The sequence below is a fragment of the Nelumbo nucifera genome, chromosome 3 (assembly GCF_055504915.1).
Source record: "Nelumbo nucifera cultivar China Antique chromosome 3, China Antique-T2T, whole genome shotgun sequence".
Lineage (NCBI taxonomy): Eukaryota > Viridiplantae > Streptophyta > Magnoliopsida > Proteales > Nelumbonaceae > Nelumbo > Nelumbo nucifera.
In genome coordinates, this window is record NC_142651.1 from 107,891,165 (window position 1) to 107,904,453 (window position 13,289).

Sequence of the window (13,289 nt, forward strand, 5' to 3'; positions counted from 1 at the left end):
CAATTGAAATTTGTCTCTTCATTCTGTGCTTTCTACATTGTATATGTGGTAACATACAGTCTAATGAGGTACATATCTTGTAGCTTCTTTTAGGCTTCATGCTTCAGATTATGCCCTGGATCTTGGGTATTTGGAAAATTCTCTTGTATAAATTTGGGATTCTGAATTAGGTTGCTTGACAGTTGCCCTGTCTATCTGTTGCTTCTTGATATGCATACTCAGCTTAACTAAAATGAGCCTTATTCCAACTATTTGGGTTTGGCTACCTCACTCCATCGTCCCACAGAAAAGATTCATGTTTAAATGGATTTTTGATGTAGAATGCACTGTAGCTTAATCACCAAATTACCAGAATCATTGCCCGTGGGCCATGAAGGGTATTTCCACTCTGAACCACCAATTTGTAGATATACTCGTCCATATATTTGTGAATTTTTTTTTGATGAATAATATATTCGTGAATTTTCAAGCTTTGGTTTGTAATTCTACAATTGCAGATCAAAGCAGTACAGCTCAACTCAACTCAGCCTTAATCTCAACCACTTTGAATCAGCAACCATATGCAAAGCAAATTGGTTGGAGTTCCTTTTTACTCCCACACAACATGGACCATACTTTCACTCTCTTTCATCATTGCTATTCCCTATCTCTTTAACTACTTTCTAACTTTTTACCTGTTGCTTTCATTTATGGAAGCTCATTATCTAAAAGGATAGAACTCAAATCTTGTATGGGCCACCCTCTAAATTTTTGAACTGTGTTATAGCAGCTCAATATCATAATAAGTTTCTTCTGGGGACATTGCTTTTCTCAATTGTAAATCCCTTATTCAAAATCTCTATCCTTGTTGTGCAAGATTTGGAAGAAACATGTTCCTTGCACAAATATCTACCGCAAAGAGCTGATATTGTGATTGATATAACAAAGTCAACTTCTCCAAGGAAGTTGTTATAATTCATAAACTGAAAAAAGGGAAACCGACCATTCCAACCCATGTTTAAAAGATTTGGAGTCAATTTTAACAGTAGATGACCTTCAAACTCAGGAACTATAGGGAGGATTTATCATGGGGTGTGTTGCTCACATAACTTATATTCTTTTATTATTTTTTCATTAGTTGCATGATCTGTGAGTAATCTATAGTTACTAAGAGAAAGCCTATACAGAAGTTTGTTTTGAAACCAATGATGCATAATGGTAGTCTTAACATTTTGAACAAGTTTTTTTGTGCAAATCCTCATGAGATGTAGGTCTTTTAGGGAGAAGGCACCTATTTAGATCCTGCATAAACATTTCTAAGTAATGTAATGACTTTGAGAAGTAGAGGTAGGCCTCCTTAAGTTGTATGCTGGATGCCACCCTGACTTGAGCCTCCTCTCTTCAAAGTCTGGCCTGTTTGTGCAAAAGCTTAAGACTAGAAAAGCTCTTTTGGATGTATTAAACCCAACTATTTGATTATATCAATCAGTGTTTTAGGACTGGGACCAGACACAAAACTGGAATGCTTCCCGGGTTGTGGGTTAAACGTTTTGGCTGTGATTTGCATATTTAATATATTTAGAACTTTTTGCAAAACATAACACATCTTATGCATTGGCGGGATGGTTAACTCATTGTTTTATATCTTATGTGTGTTGAGTTGGGCCGATTTTTAGTTATTGGGCCCAGTTATTTATTTCTTATTTTTAAGTTTAAGTTAAGAAGTTGTTGGGCTTTAGGCCCATTAGTTTATGTTTTTAAGTTGTAACTGTTCAACTACTTAAGTAGCCGCCCTAATAAGGGCATTCTTGTAATATCTTATTCTTTTAAGTTGAGTATATAATACAAAGAGAGGTTGGCGGCCAGAACTAATTCAATTCTGGTTGACATCCTACTCCTTTTCTTCTCTTCCTTTCTTCTCTACTGCTGAAACTCTTCATCATCTTCTTTCTCTTCACAAGGAATTTATCTAAAACTGCAATCGGTGATTTCTACTTGGTATCAGAGCAAGCCGAAGGTTCCTTGAGCTGTTCGATCATGCAGCCCTAGATTGGCCGATTGCATGGTGATTTAAGAGGTTATCAAAGATCTCAGGTAAGCCTAGTTTTTGGACTTTTTGGTGGATTTGTTTTGCCCTGTAGTTGGTCTAGGGTTTCCCATCAAAATCAGGAGAAATTGGAGAAAGGGGGAGAGTCATGTTTCTGTTGGACACTTCAATTTTGACCTAGGAAGTGGCGCCCTAATTTTTTAGGGTTCCTTGGAGTTTTTTGAGGGGGGCGGTTCAAGTCCTACCTGTTTTGGAGGTTTTTGGAGAGAGCGACTGCCTCTTCTCTCTCTTCTCCCATCTTGCAGAAAAGGAATCTTTTGTGGGAGGACCATCTAGGGCACCAGAAGGGTGTCGTTGGTACCAAGAGTGATTATTTGATATTCTTGCATATTATAGCAACTTTTTACCCTCTTTTTGATAATTATGGAGGGTAACGGAGTTGAAAACAAGCCCGGGAGTGAAATGAGACCAGTGGGAGGAGGTACCAGAGACCTTTTTGGGGCTGGAACCATTATTAGTACAGTTAAGTTGGATGGTTCAAATTACTTAGAATGGTCACAATCTGCAAAGATGGCCATTGGTGCTCATGGGAAGTTAGGGTATATCACTGGTGAAGAAGTGAAACCTGAAACTAACAGCTCCCGGTGGGTACAAGAAAACTATATGGTGATAAATTGACTGTGTAATTCAATGCTGCCCCATATAAGTAAAAATTTTTTGTGGGCAAATACAACTAAGGAAATATGGGATGGGGTTGCAGAAACCTATTCACAGAGGGAGAATGTTGCTAGGACTTATCAGTTGAGAAATTAGATTATTGTTACAAGGCAGGGAGATAGACCTATTGCTGTTTACTTTTCAGCCCTTAAAACCCTGTGGCAAGAGATTGACCATTTGGAGACAATGGTTTGAGAAACCACTAAGGATGCAGTTGCTTATCAGAAGCTCCTAGAGAAGTATAGGGTTTTTGAATATCTTGTTAGCCTTAATCCTGAGTATGATATTGCAAGACAACACATTCTTTCTAGGGACAATGATACTCTCTCCCAAGCATATGCCTTTGTGTCAGGGGAAGAGAGCAGGAGAAATGTGATGATGAAAAATTTTGGTTTTGATCAATCAGCCATGGTTAGCACTGCGAGACCTAAACAAAGTGGAGACCGGGGTGGCAGTGAAATCAAGAAGGAAGACAAAAAGGATTTGATTTGTGAACTATTGTAAGAAGCCTAAACACACAAGAGATACTTGTTGGAAGTTTCATCCTCATCTGGTGCCGAATAGACTCAAAAACAAGAAAGGAAATGCTCACATGGCAGTCACTGGTGACATACCGGCCCCTTCCACTACAACTACTCTAGAGTCTGTTGCAGTTGCTGCAGTGAGGGCCGAACTTGAGAGATATGGGCAGTTCCTGAATCAGCGGGATACAGTCAGTTCTAATTTAGTAAGAGGTGGACAGCCAGGTACAGGTGGTTCTGGTGGAGCACACTCTACTTCCTTTGCTCACACAGGTAGTTCACATGCCACTGCAAATTATGTTTCTACTATAGGTAAGGAGGGACCTCCTTGGATTATAGATTCTGGAGCCTCAGAGCACATGACCCATAGTTTCACTATCTTTTCCTCTTGCTAACTCTGTTATGGAAGAGACAGAGTCTCCACAGCTAATGGATCTCATGTTCCCATTGCTAAGAATGGGTCTGTCAAGATTATTGATTCCATTTCCCTTCCCTCTGTCCTTCGTGTTCCCAGATTGAGTACTAACCTGTTATTTGTTAGTAGTTTGACTAAGAACCTGAACTGTTCAGTAATTTTTTCTCCTGGTCATTGTATTTTGAAGGATCTGGATTCAAAGAGGACGATTGGGAGTAGTCGTGAAGTGAATGGAATCTACCTCCTAGATGTGCTTCCTCATCAGGGTCATCATGTCAGTAGGGATAGTGAGTCAGGGCTTGTGAGTCAGATTATGCTTTGGCATAATCATTTAGGTCATTTGTCTTTTTCTTCTTTGAGTTTCTTGTTTCCAAAGCTTTTTGAGTCTGTTAATTTGTCAAGTTTGGAGTGTGAAGGTTGTCAAGTTGGAAAATATTGTAGACATTCCTTTAAAGCTATTAATAAAAGATGTTCATCTCCTTTTGATGTTGTTCATTCTGATGTGTGGGGACCTTATCATGTTCCTTCTATCGGTGGTTATCGATATTTTCTCTTATTTGTGGATGATTTTTCTCGATATTCTTGGATTTACTTATTGAGATCTCGAGATGAGGTATCATCCTTGGTAAGGCAATTTCATCAGATCGTGCTAACACAGTTTGGGATATGAATAAAGGTGTTTAGGTCAGATAATGCCAAGGAATATTTTGAAAAACATTTTTCTTCGTATCTGTTAGAATATAGTGCTGTCCGTCAGAGCAGCTGTTTCTACAGTCCACAGCAGAATGGTGTTGCAGAGAGGAAGAACATGCACATTGTTGAGATTGCAAGGAGCATGATGATCACATCTATAGTTCCAGTTCGTTTTTGGGGTGATGCAGTTCTCGCAGCAGCCTTTTTGATTAATAGGGTGCCCTCCCGTATACTTGGATTTAGCACTCCATTCAGTCTCATTTTTCCAGAGGGGAAATGTTCCATATTCCTCTTAGAGTGTTTAGGTGCGTTTGCTTTGCACATATTCTTGGTCCTCATCGTTCGAAGTTTGATCCGAAGGCAAAGAAGTGTGTCTTCCTTGGATATGTAGAAAATCAGAAAGGGTACTGCTGCTATGATCTAGTCTCTAGGAGTTGGTATGTTACCATGGATGTCACATTTTTTGAGTCCACATCCTTTTTTCTCGAAGAATCCTTCTTAGTGGGAGTGTTTTGGGGAAGTGAGTTGAGCAGTCTATCCCTCTTCCGGTTCCAGTTCTTGTGTCCACTACTGTGTCTGATCCTCTTATGTCACCTGCCTTACCACCTCCCTTGTGTCCTGCTTCTCAGTGTTACTCACGACAGAGACTTCACAGGGAGGTTGATTCCACTGTAGCAGAACTCACATCACTTCCTGTCGGTTCCTTGGAGACTTCAAATTCAGCTGACACAAATTAAGGTATTCCTCTTGACCCCTCTACTGTTTCAGTTCCCATTGATTCTACTAATCCCATTACAGATAACCTGGACCTTCCTATTGCTCTCAGAAAAGGGAAGAGAAAGTGTACTGCTCATTGTATTTCATAGTATTTATCCTACAGTGGACTTTCTCCTTCCTATCGTGTTTTCCTTTCCTCTCTTGACTTTGTGTCTATACCCAAGGGTGTCTGTAAAGCTCTCTCCAAACCTGAGTGGAAGACAACTATGCAGGAAGAGATGGAAGCCTTAATTAAGAATCAAACATGGGAGATTGTGGATCTACTTGAGGGCAAGGAAACTGTTGGATGCAGATGGGCTTACACAATTAAATATAAGGCAGATGGAAGTATAGAAAGGTATAAGGCCAGACTTGTTACAAAAGGGTACACACAGACCTATGGCATTGATTACTTAGAGACCTTTGCACCTGTTGCAAAGATGACTTCTGTTCGGATATGCGAAGAATGCTTTCTTAAATGGAGATCTGTAAGAGGAAGTGTATATTGGGTCTTCCTGCCGGTTTCTACAGTGATGCTGAAAAGGGAAAGGTATGCAGACTTAAAAAGTCACTTTGTGGTTTAAAGCAATCACCCAGAACATGGTTTTACAAGTTCAGGAAGGCCTTGGTTGCTTTTGGCTACACTCAGACTCAATCTTACCATACACTGTTTGTGAAGCGGAGGGGATCCTTGGTGTCAATCCTAATTGTTTATGTGGATGATATTGTTGTCACAAGGAATGACGTAAGTGAGATTGACAGTTTGAAGAAGAATCTACATAGGGAATTTGAAATTAAGGATCTTGGAGAGCTTAGGTACTTATTAGGCATTGAAGTTGCAAGATCAAAACATTGAATCTTTATCTCTCTGAGGAAGTATGTTCTGGATCTTCTACAAGAAAAAGGGAAGCTTGGAACAAAGGTAGCCAGCACTCCTATTGATCAGAATCACAGAATTAATGCATCAGAAGGTGAGCTGGTAAAGGACATTGGGGGATATCAGAGACTTGTGGGGCGGTTGCTGTATTTGTGTATGAAAAGACCAGACATCTCCTATGCAGTGAGTGTGGTGAGTCAATACATGCATGCCCCACGAGTCCAACATTGGGAGGCTGTTGACAGTATTCTTGCTTATTTGAAGGGACACCCAGGCAGAGGTATACTATTTGCTGATCAAGGACAGTTGAAGCTAGAGGCTTATACAGATGCTGATTGGGTAGGATGCCTTGATGACAAGAGAAATACTTCAGGAGTCTGCACCCTTGTTGGGGGTAACCTAGTCTCGTGGAAAAGTAAGAAACAGACAGTGTTGGCAAGATCCAGCGTAGAAGCAGAATACAGGGCCATGGCACATGGAGTTTTAGAATTTCTCTGGATCCGTTCCCTATTGGGAGAGATTGGTGTACAGGCAGAAGAACCTATGATGCTGTACTATGATAACCAGGCAACAATTAACATTGCCCATAACCTAGTTCAACATGATCGGACTAAGCACATTGAAGTGGATAGGCATTTCATCAGAGAAAGGGTGACTTTTGGGAAAGTTTGTCTCCCATACATAGCTTCTGATATGCAACTTGCTGATGTTCTCACAAAAGGTGTTGCAAGAAACAAGTTGGAGCATGATCTACACAAGTTGGGAATGTGTGACATTTACTCCCAACTTGAGGGGGAGTGTTGAGTTGGGCCGATTTCTAGTTATTGGGCCTAGTTATTTATTTCTTATTTTTAAGTTGTTAAGTTAGGAAGTTATTGGGCTTTAGGCCCATTAGTTTATGTTTTTATGTTGTAAATGTTCAACTACTTAAGTAGCCACCATACTATGGACATTCTTGTAATCTCTTATTCTTTTAAGTTGAGTATATAATACAAAGAGAGGTTGGCGGCCAGAACTAATTCAATTCTGGTTGACATCCTACTCCTTTTTTTCTCCTCTTTTCTTCTCTACTGCTGAAATTCTTCATCTTCTTCTTTCTCTTCACAAGGAATTTATCTAAAACTACAATCAGTGATTTCTACTATGTGAATATATATATATATATTTAATTATATGTATGTATGTATGTATATATTTTTAATTATATTAGAAACACAAATTTAAGCACAAATAACAAGATGGATTAATGGTAATAAGCTAACTTAGCTAAATGTTAGATTGCAAGTTTGAATGTTAAGACATGCATTTTAGGTTTTAGAGCATTTACCAACCTGGGTGGGTTGTTAAAACCGGTTGTGTCGTCAAAATGCAGCCGGCTTTCAACAATTCTGCTGGGTTGTAACCAGTTCAACCATTTTTGAGAAATTTAAAACCCAGGGTTCTAAAAAATCGGAATGGTCTCTGGTTCCTGAGTCTAATTGTCCAAATGTCTGGTCTGGTCCAGGTCTTAAAAACATTGATATCAATTACCATATGTTCCAATAAGCTAGTATAGAATCTCTCAAATTAAGTTATTGTTGCTAGTTATATGACTTTAGTTTTAAGCTTTGTGGATTACCTTGATCAATGTATGATCAAATTCCCAAGTCTGAAGTGTTTTGCGGTTAAGTTTGCTTTGATTCATGCCAAATTGTTTATAAGAAAGTATTCATGCAGGAATAGATATTAAAGTTGGTTTGTACTAAGAATATGATCCTTTTTTTTTTTAATGTTTGAAATGAATGGCAACTTATTTGTTCTTCAAGTTGATCTTCTGACTTGCTTAATGGTTATTCCAGCGAGCCTCTCATGTGTATTCTGAAGCTAAGCGTGTCCATGATTTCAAGGACACTGTCTCATCAAACCTAAGGTGCATTTCATTTTAAATCTCCAATTATTATTTCTTTTGGTGTTTTCATGCTTTTGTAGTGCACTTGTTATGTTACTCAACTGATATGGGTGGGTATCTTTTCTTACATTTTAATTGAAGCTTAGGTACTAAGATACCCATGCATAACAGAGAAAATATATGTTCATAGTATGATATATGGTCATATTCTGTGGCATGACCAAAAGTGCAGATGAATAAATATATGGGTGTTCCCTTTTTGCTCCTGAGAAATGGATCTTATGATTGAACCCTGTAGCCTGTAGGTGGAATTAGGGGTCTATATTCTGAGCCACAGCTTCCAAGTCTTGACCAGCAATATGATTTCCATATATGGACCAAATATTCTAGCAAACTTTATGAGGAACTATTGGTTAGTTTTGAGTTAATGAAATTACCATAAACTTTTAGCTTGGTTGAAGGGAAACAGTCAATATCTGGCAGGTAGCTGGAGACATGTTACATTTTCCAAATCTTTGTAATTGCTAATTTCTAAGAGCTATGTTGCAGTGACGAGGACAAACTAAAACAACTTGGTGACCTCATGAATGAAAGCCATTACAGCTGCAGTGTTCTCTACGAGTGCAGGTAGTCCAATTCTTTACTTGAATGCATGGTTCACATTGTATATCCAAAACATATGCGTACAAGCATTTGTATATCCATTCAACCATGTAAAGAAATGTGTAGTTGACATTCTAAAACTTTAGGCTCCATTTGGTTTGCAGGAAGATTTGGGTGGGATGGAAAAATATGTGATGAGAAAGTGTGAAATTTTCATTTTCCATTGTTTATTTACACGAGAAAATAGTTGGGATATTCCTTTTCCCATGTTTGGTTTCCAAAAAAAGGTATTCACTAGAGGGACCCCTAACTACCTCTCTCATTAGGCTCTCAAATAGGAAACACAATGGCATCTTCTATTCAACTTGAGAAGAAAATGATCACACAGCTTGAAGCAAAATGAATAAAATAACCCAGACATCTTGAAGACACAAAATACATGCAAGAACCTAATGCAAAACAAATTGGTTCAGGATAATTGCCAGAGCATGGTGACCATCAATTCATGCATAGGAATGGAGATGAAGTCTGAACTCTTATTCCAAAAAATTGAAGGTCAACGAACATATTTCAGCATCACCCAGCAGTGATGCCGATATGGGAATTGTAAACCTGAAGTGAGGTAGAGAACCTACTCTAGTGTAGCCCTTAGGACACACTAGTTTGCTTTGGAGAGATTGAACCAACTGTGAAAACATAATTTAGATTGATTGGCTAAGGATGAAGTGATATTATGTGAATCTCTTTACCAAAAGGCGAATGTGCTTGGAAGATGATGGATTGGATCCCTTGTGTCTTTAACGTGGTTTTCCTTAGTGTCTTTCTCTAGGTATCCTATAGAGAGCAGACAATGGCACGAGTCAAGATGAAGTTGGTTGGCCATCGGAAACGGTGTGGAGGTTCTTGAACAACAATGTTGGTTGATGGAGTGTAGTGAACAAATTCTCTGCTTCATTGTTCTTTGTTCACTCAATCATCCAAATGTAGAAGCCTTCCCCTTAGTTTTGCAATGGGACTGGCTAGTGATTTAAAAGGCGCGCCTAGGTGCATTTTAGGGTATGCACCTTGCCTAGGTCCTAGGTGCCAGCCCTTTCAAAAGGCACATATTTGGTGCGCCTTTTGAAAATTTGACACTTTTTTGCTTTTTATGAACCTAGCGGTTGGGCTGGGGATCCACCCCCAGATCCCCATGCCACACCCCTTGAGGCAAGCCCAAACAAGTCCATGCTAAGGTCTTAAATTCTTAGTTAACACACAAAAAATGATGATTTTATAATTTTAAGCTTTTTAAGAAGATATTTTATTAGGATACTTGTCTAGTAAGACTGCAATCAGTCCTAGTTGTAATGTAAAATAAACAAGAAAGAAAGTTGAGAATAAGAGAAGAGAAGAAGAGAAGGAGAAGATGAAGAGAAGAAAGTCAAAAAGAGTGTGGGTCTTGATTGAGATTGCCACCCCACTCAGCTATTTATATTAATAGTTTAAACATGGTTAAAAAACCAGAATTACCCCTACTGCTTACATAAGCTAAGAAATAATAGAAATAGAAAATAACTACCAACTACCACTAAGTAACATATATAGACAAATAGTAGTGGGGACCACATTATTGTTCTACATCTATACACTCCCCCTCAAGTTGGGAATAAATATTAGTCATTCCCAACTTGCATAAGTCTGGCTCCAACTTTGTCTTTGAAACTGCCTTAGTGAAGAGATCTGCAAGTTTGCATGTTAGAGGTGATATATGGAAGACACGCTTCTCGGGAAGCAACTCTCTTTCTGGTAAAGTGTTGATCCACTTTAATATGCTTAGTTCTGTCATGTTGTATCGGATTATGGGCAATGTTAGCTGCTTGATTATCATAGTACGACATCAGGGGCTTCTCATAAGCAATACCCAACTCCTCATAGGGATTTCAACCATAACACTTCAGCCACACCATTCGCCATAGACCTATATTCAGCTTCAGCATTGGAGCGAGTAACAACATTTTGTTTTTTACTTCTCCAAGAAACAAGATTTCCTCCTACAAAGGCACAATACCCAGAGGTAGACCTCCTATCATCAACACTTCTAGCTCAATCAGCATCTGTGTAAACTTTTATTTTCATGTGACCATTATTTTTTAAGAGTATACCTCTATCTGGACATCCCTTCAAATACGCTAGTATCCTCTCAACTGCAAGTAGGTGAGCGGTTCTAGGGGAATGCATACTAGCTAACAACACTGACTACATAAAAGATGTTTGGTCGTGTGAAACAAAGAGAAGTTTTCCAACCAACCGTTGAAACATAACTTTATCTTCAAGGGGCTCTCCACCTTGTACACCAATCTTGTGATTTTGTTCAATAGGTGTGTCAGTAGGCTTAACACCTAGCTTCCCAGTTTCTTCCAAAAGATCAAAAACGTACTTCATTTGGGAAACAAAAATCCCATGTTTAGATCTAGGTACCTCAATACCCAAGAAATAACGTAGCTCTCCCAAGTCTTTGACTTCAAATTCTTGGTGAAGGAGTTGCTTAAGAGAGTCAATCTCACAGGTATCACTCCCTGTCACTACAATATCATCCACATATACAGCAAGTAGGGTTAAGGAGGAACCCACTTTTTTAATAAAAAGAGTGTGATCTGATTGAGCTTGCACATAGCCGAATTTTTCAAGAGTCTGTCTAAATCCATCAAACCAGGCTCTGGGAGACTGTTTCAAGAGTCTGCCTAAATCTTTAGCTGTATCTAGGAACATAAAGTTCACGCTAATTTTTTGTTCCATGCTATTCCACAGCCATGTCATTATTTGTGCATCATCCCGTTCTCAGTCACTAAACCTCGAAGAATCAGAGGAGGGTTTCTCCTCTCTCACATGTTTTACCTTTTTCTTGGCTTTTAAAAACACCTCCACAGATTTTGCCCACGGCACATAATTCTTACCATTCAACTTAATAGATGTCATTTGAACATTTAGGTAATCTGGAGAAATCATAATGCCTGTTTTATTGTCATTCCCATCTCCAAACGATGCCATCTTAACTAATTCACATTCAAATATTCAGCACAACTTCACGCACTTCCACAAAACTTATCTCACTCTCAGCCCCACCAACTTCTTCAAATATACATTGCACATCAAATACAAAAACTGAAATCACTCGGTCATTAAATCAAACACCTGTACTACACACTGCAGAACCATTCACACACCAAATACAAGGGCGGAAGTCCATCAGCCATTAAACCAAACACAGAAATCAGTATAATCACCACCACATGACACAAGGTTTCACTTTCAACTATTCAGAATCACCCACACACCATTCAACACAGTACAACCACCACCACACTACTGTTGTCATGAACTTCAGCAGTCGAAAAACTCTACTTTCAGCACACATATGAGGTAAAAACAGAGAAGAACAAGGCTGATATGCATACTAATCACTTCAAACCTCTACAAAAAAATATTTTGAACCAAAACACAGCATTTACAGTCCACTATTTGGGCAAAAAACAGAACTGCTCATATCTGTCCACAAACAGCCCTCTTCGTATCACAGAATAGAGGGCATCTAGTACACAACCTCAATGACCACCACCACAGTAACTGGAGACGTACTCACTCCAAAACCACAAAACAACCACTCCTTTTTGGCCTCTTGTCAAGCTTCCACTCAGGCTAGAAGAAAATCAAAGAAAGTTGAAATAGTTGGCGGTGAACCCAGGAAGAAGACATACTCAACGACCACCACCACAGTAACTGGAGACATACTCACCTCCAAAACCACAAAACAACCACTCCTTTTAGGCCTCTTGTCGAGCTTCCACTCAGGCTAGAAGAAAATCAAAGAAAGCTGAAATAGTTGGCGGTGAACCCAGGAAGAAGACAAACAGTGAGGAAAGAAAAAAAGAGAAAAGAGAACTAGGTTTTATTGCTCTGATACTATGTGAAATCCCTATTCGATTCTAGGTTAAAGTAGAGAAGAAGAAGTGAAAGAAGAAGAAGAGAAGAAGAAGAAGAAGGGTTCGGCCAGATTAGGAAAATCAATCCACCTCTGGCCGACCCACTTGTATTTATCTCCAATAACATAGTTACAAGAAAGACCATATTGTCCCTCATAAGTGATGGGACACATAACTTAAACTTAAATAAAATAGACCTTTCACTCTCAAATGGATAAACCCAAATGACCAAAATACCCCTGATTTGTGTATTCTAACAATCTGTAACAATCAATTGAGTGGGCATGAATGAAATAATCTCTTAGTCTCTCCCGTCTTTCTTCCTCTCTTTCTCTCTCTTCCATTTCAGGTGGGTGAGCTCCCTCGAACCAGCCCTTCTACTGTAATGAGATCAACAATCCCATCACTCTCTCTCTCTCTCTCTCTCTCTCTCTCTATTTTCACTCTCTCTGTTCTTCCCTCTCTCTGCCATTCAAATGGAAGCCAAGAAACCCTTCTCCCATTCCTCTCTCTCTCTCTCTCTCTCTCTCAGCTGCACACCCCAATAAATGGTGGAAATAATCAAAGAGAAGACTTGTAAATGGCAAATCTATGTTCTCTGGTTAGAAAACTCTCCATGGTTGTTGGAATCCATGGAAGATAGATTTTCTGCCCATCATATTGTAGACTGAGAATGCATCTCTAAACTCAAAAGTGACAAAGAAATATACAAAAGAGCATTGTAGATGAACGTAGAGGGTGTGGATTCAACCTTACCTTGATTTGAAACTGCAAGGATCGACACTGGAGTTCAACTGTTCAAGAAGAGTTTCACAGTCTAGCAAAGGAGGCAAT

At 39.1% G+C, this 13,289-nt stretch overlaps 1 protein-coding gene across 1 annotated transcript in view; it reads left to right on the forward strand.

Annotated features, from left to right (window-relative positions):
* The window catches only part of GALK (Mevalonate/galactokinase family protein), a 28,147-nt gene that overhangs the window by 10,946 nt on the left and 3,912 nt on the right, over nucleotides 1-13,289 (forward strand). Inside the window, exons 10-11 of the mRNA XM_010260918.3 lie at nucleotides 7,844-7,914; nucleotides 8,443-8,520. Of these exons, the coding sequence (XP_010259220.1) occupies nucleotides 7,844-7,914; nucleotides 8,443-8,520 (149 nt within the window). The remainder of the gene's footprint in view (nucleotides 1-7,843; nucleotides 7,915-8,442; nucleotides 8,521-13,289) is intronic.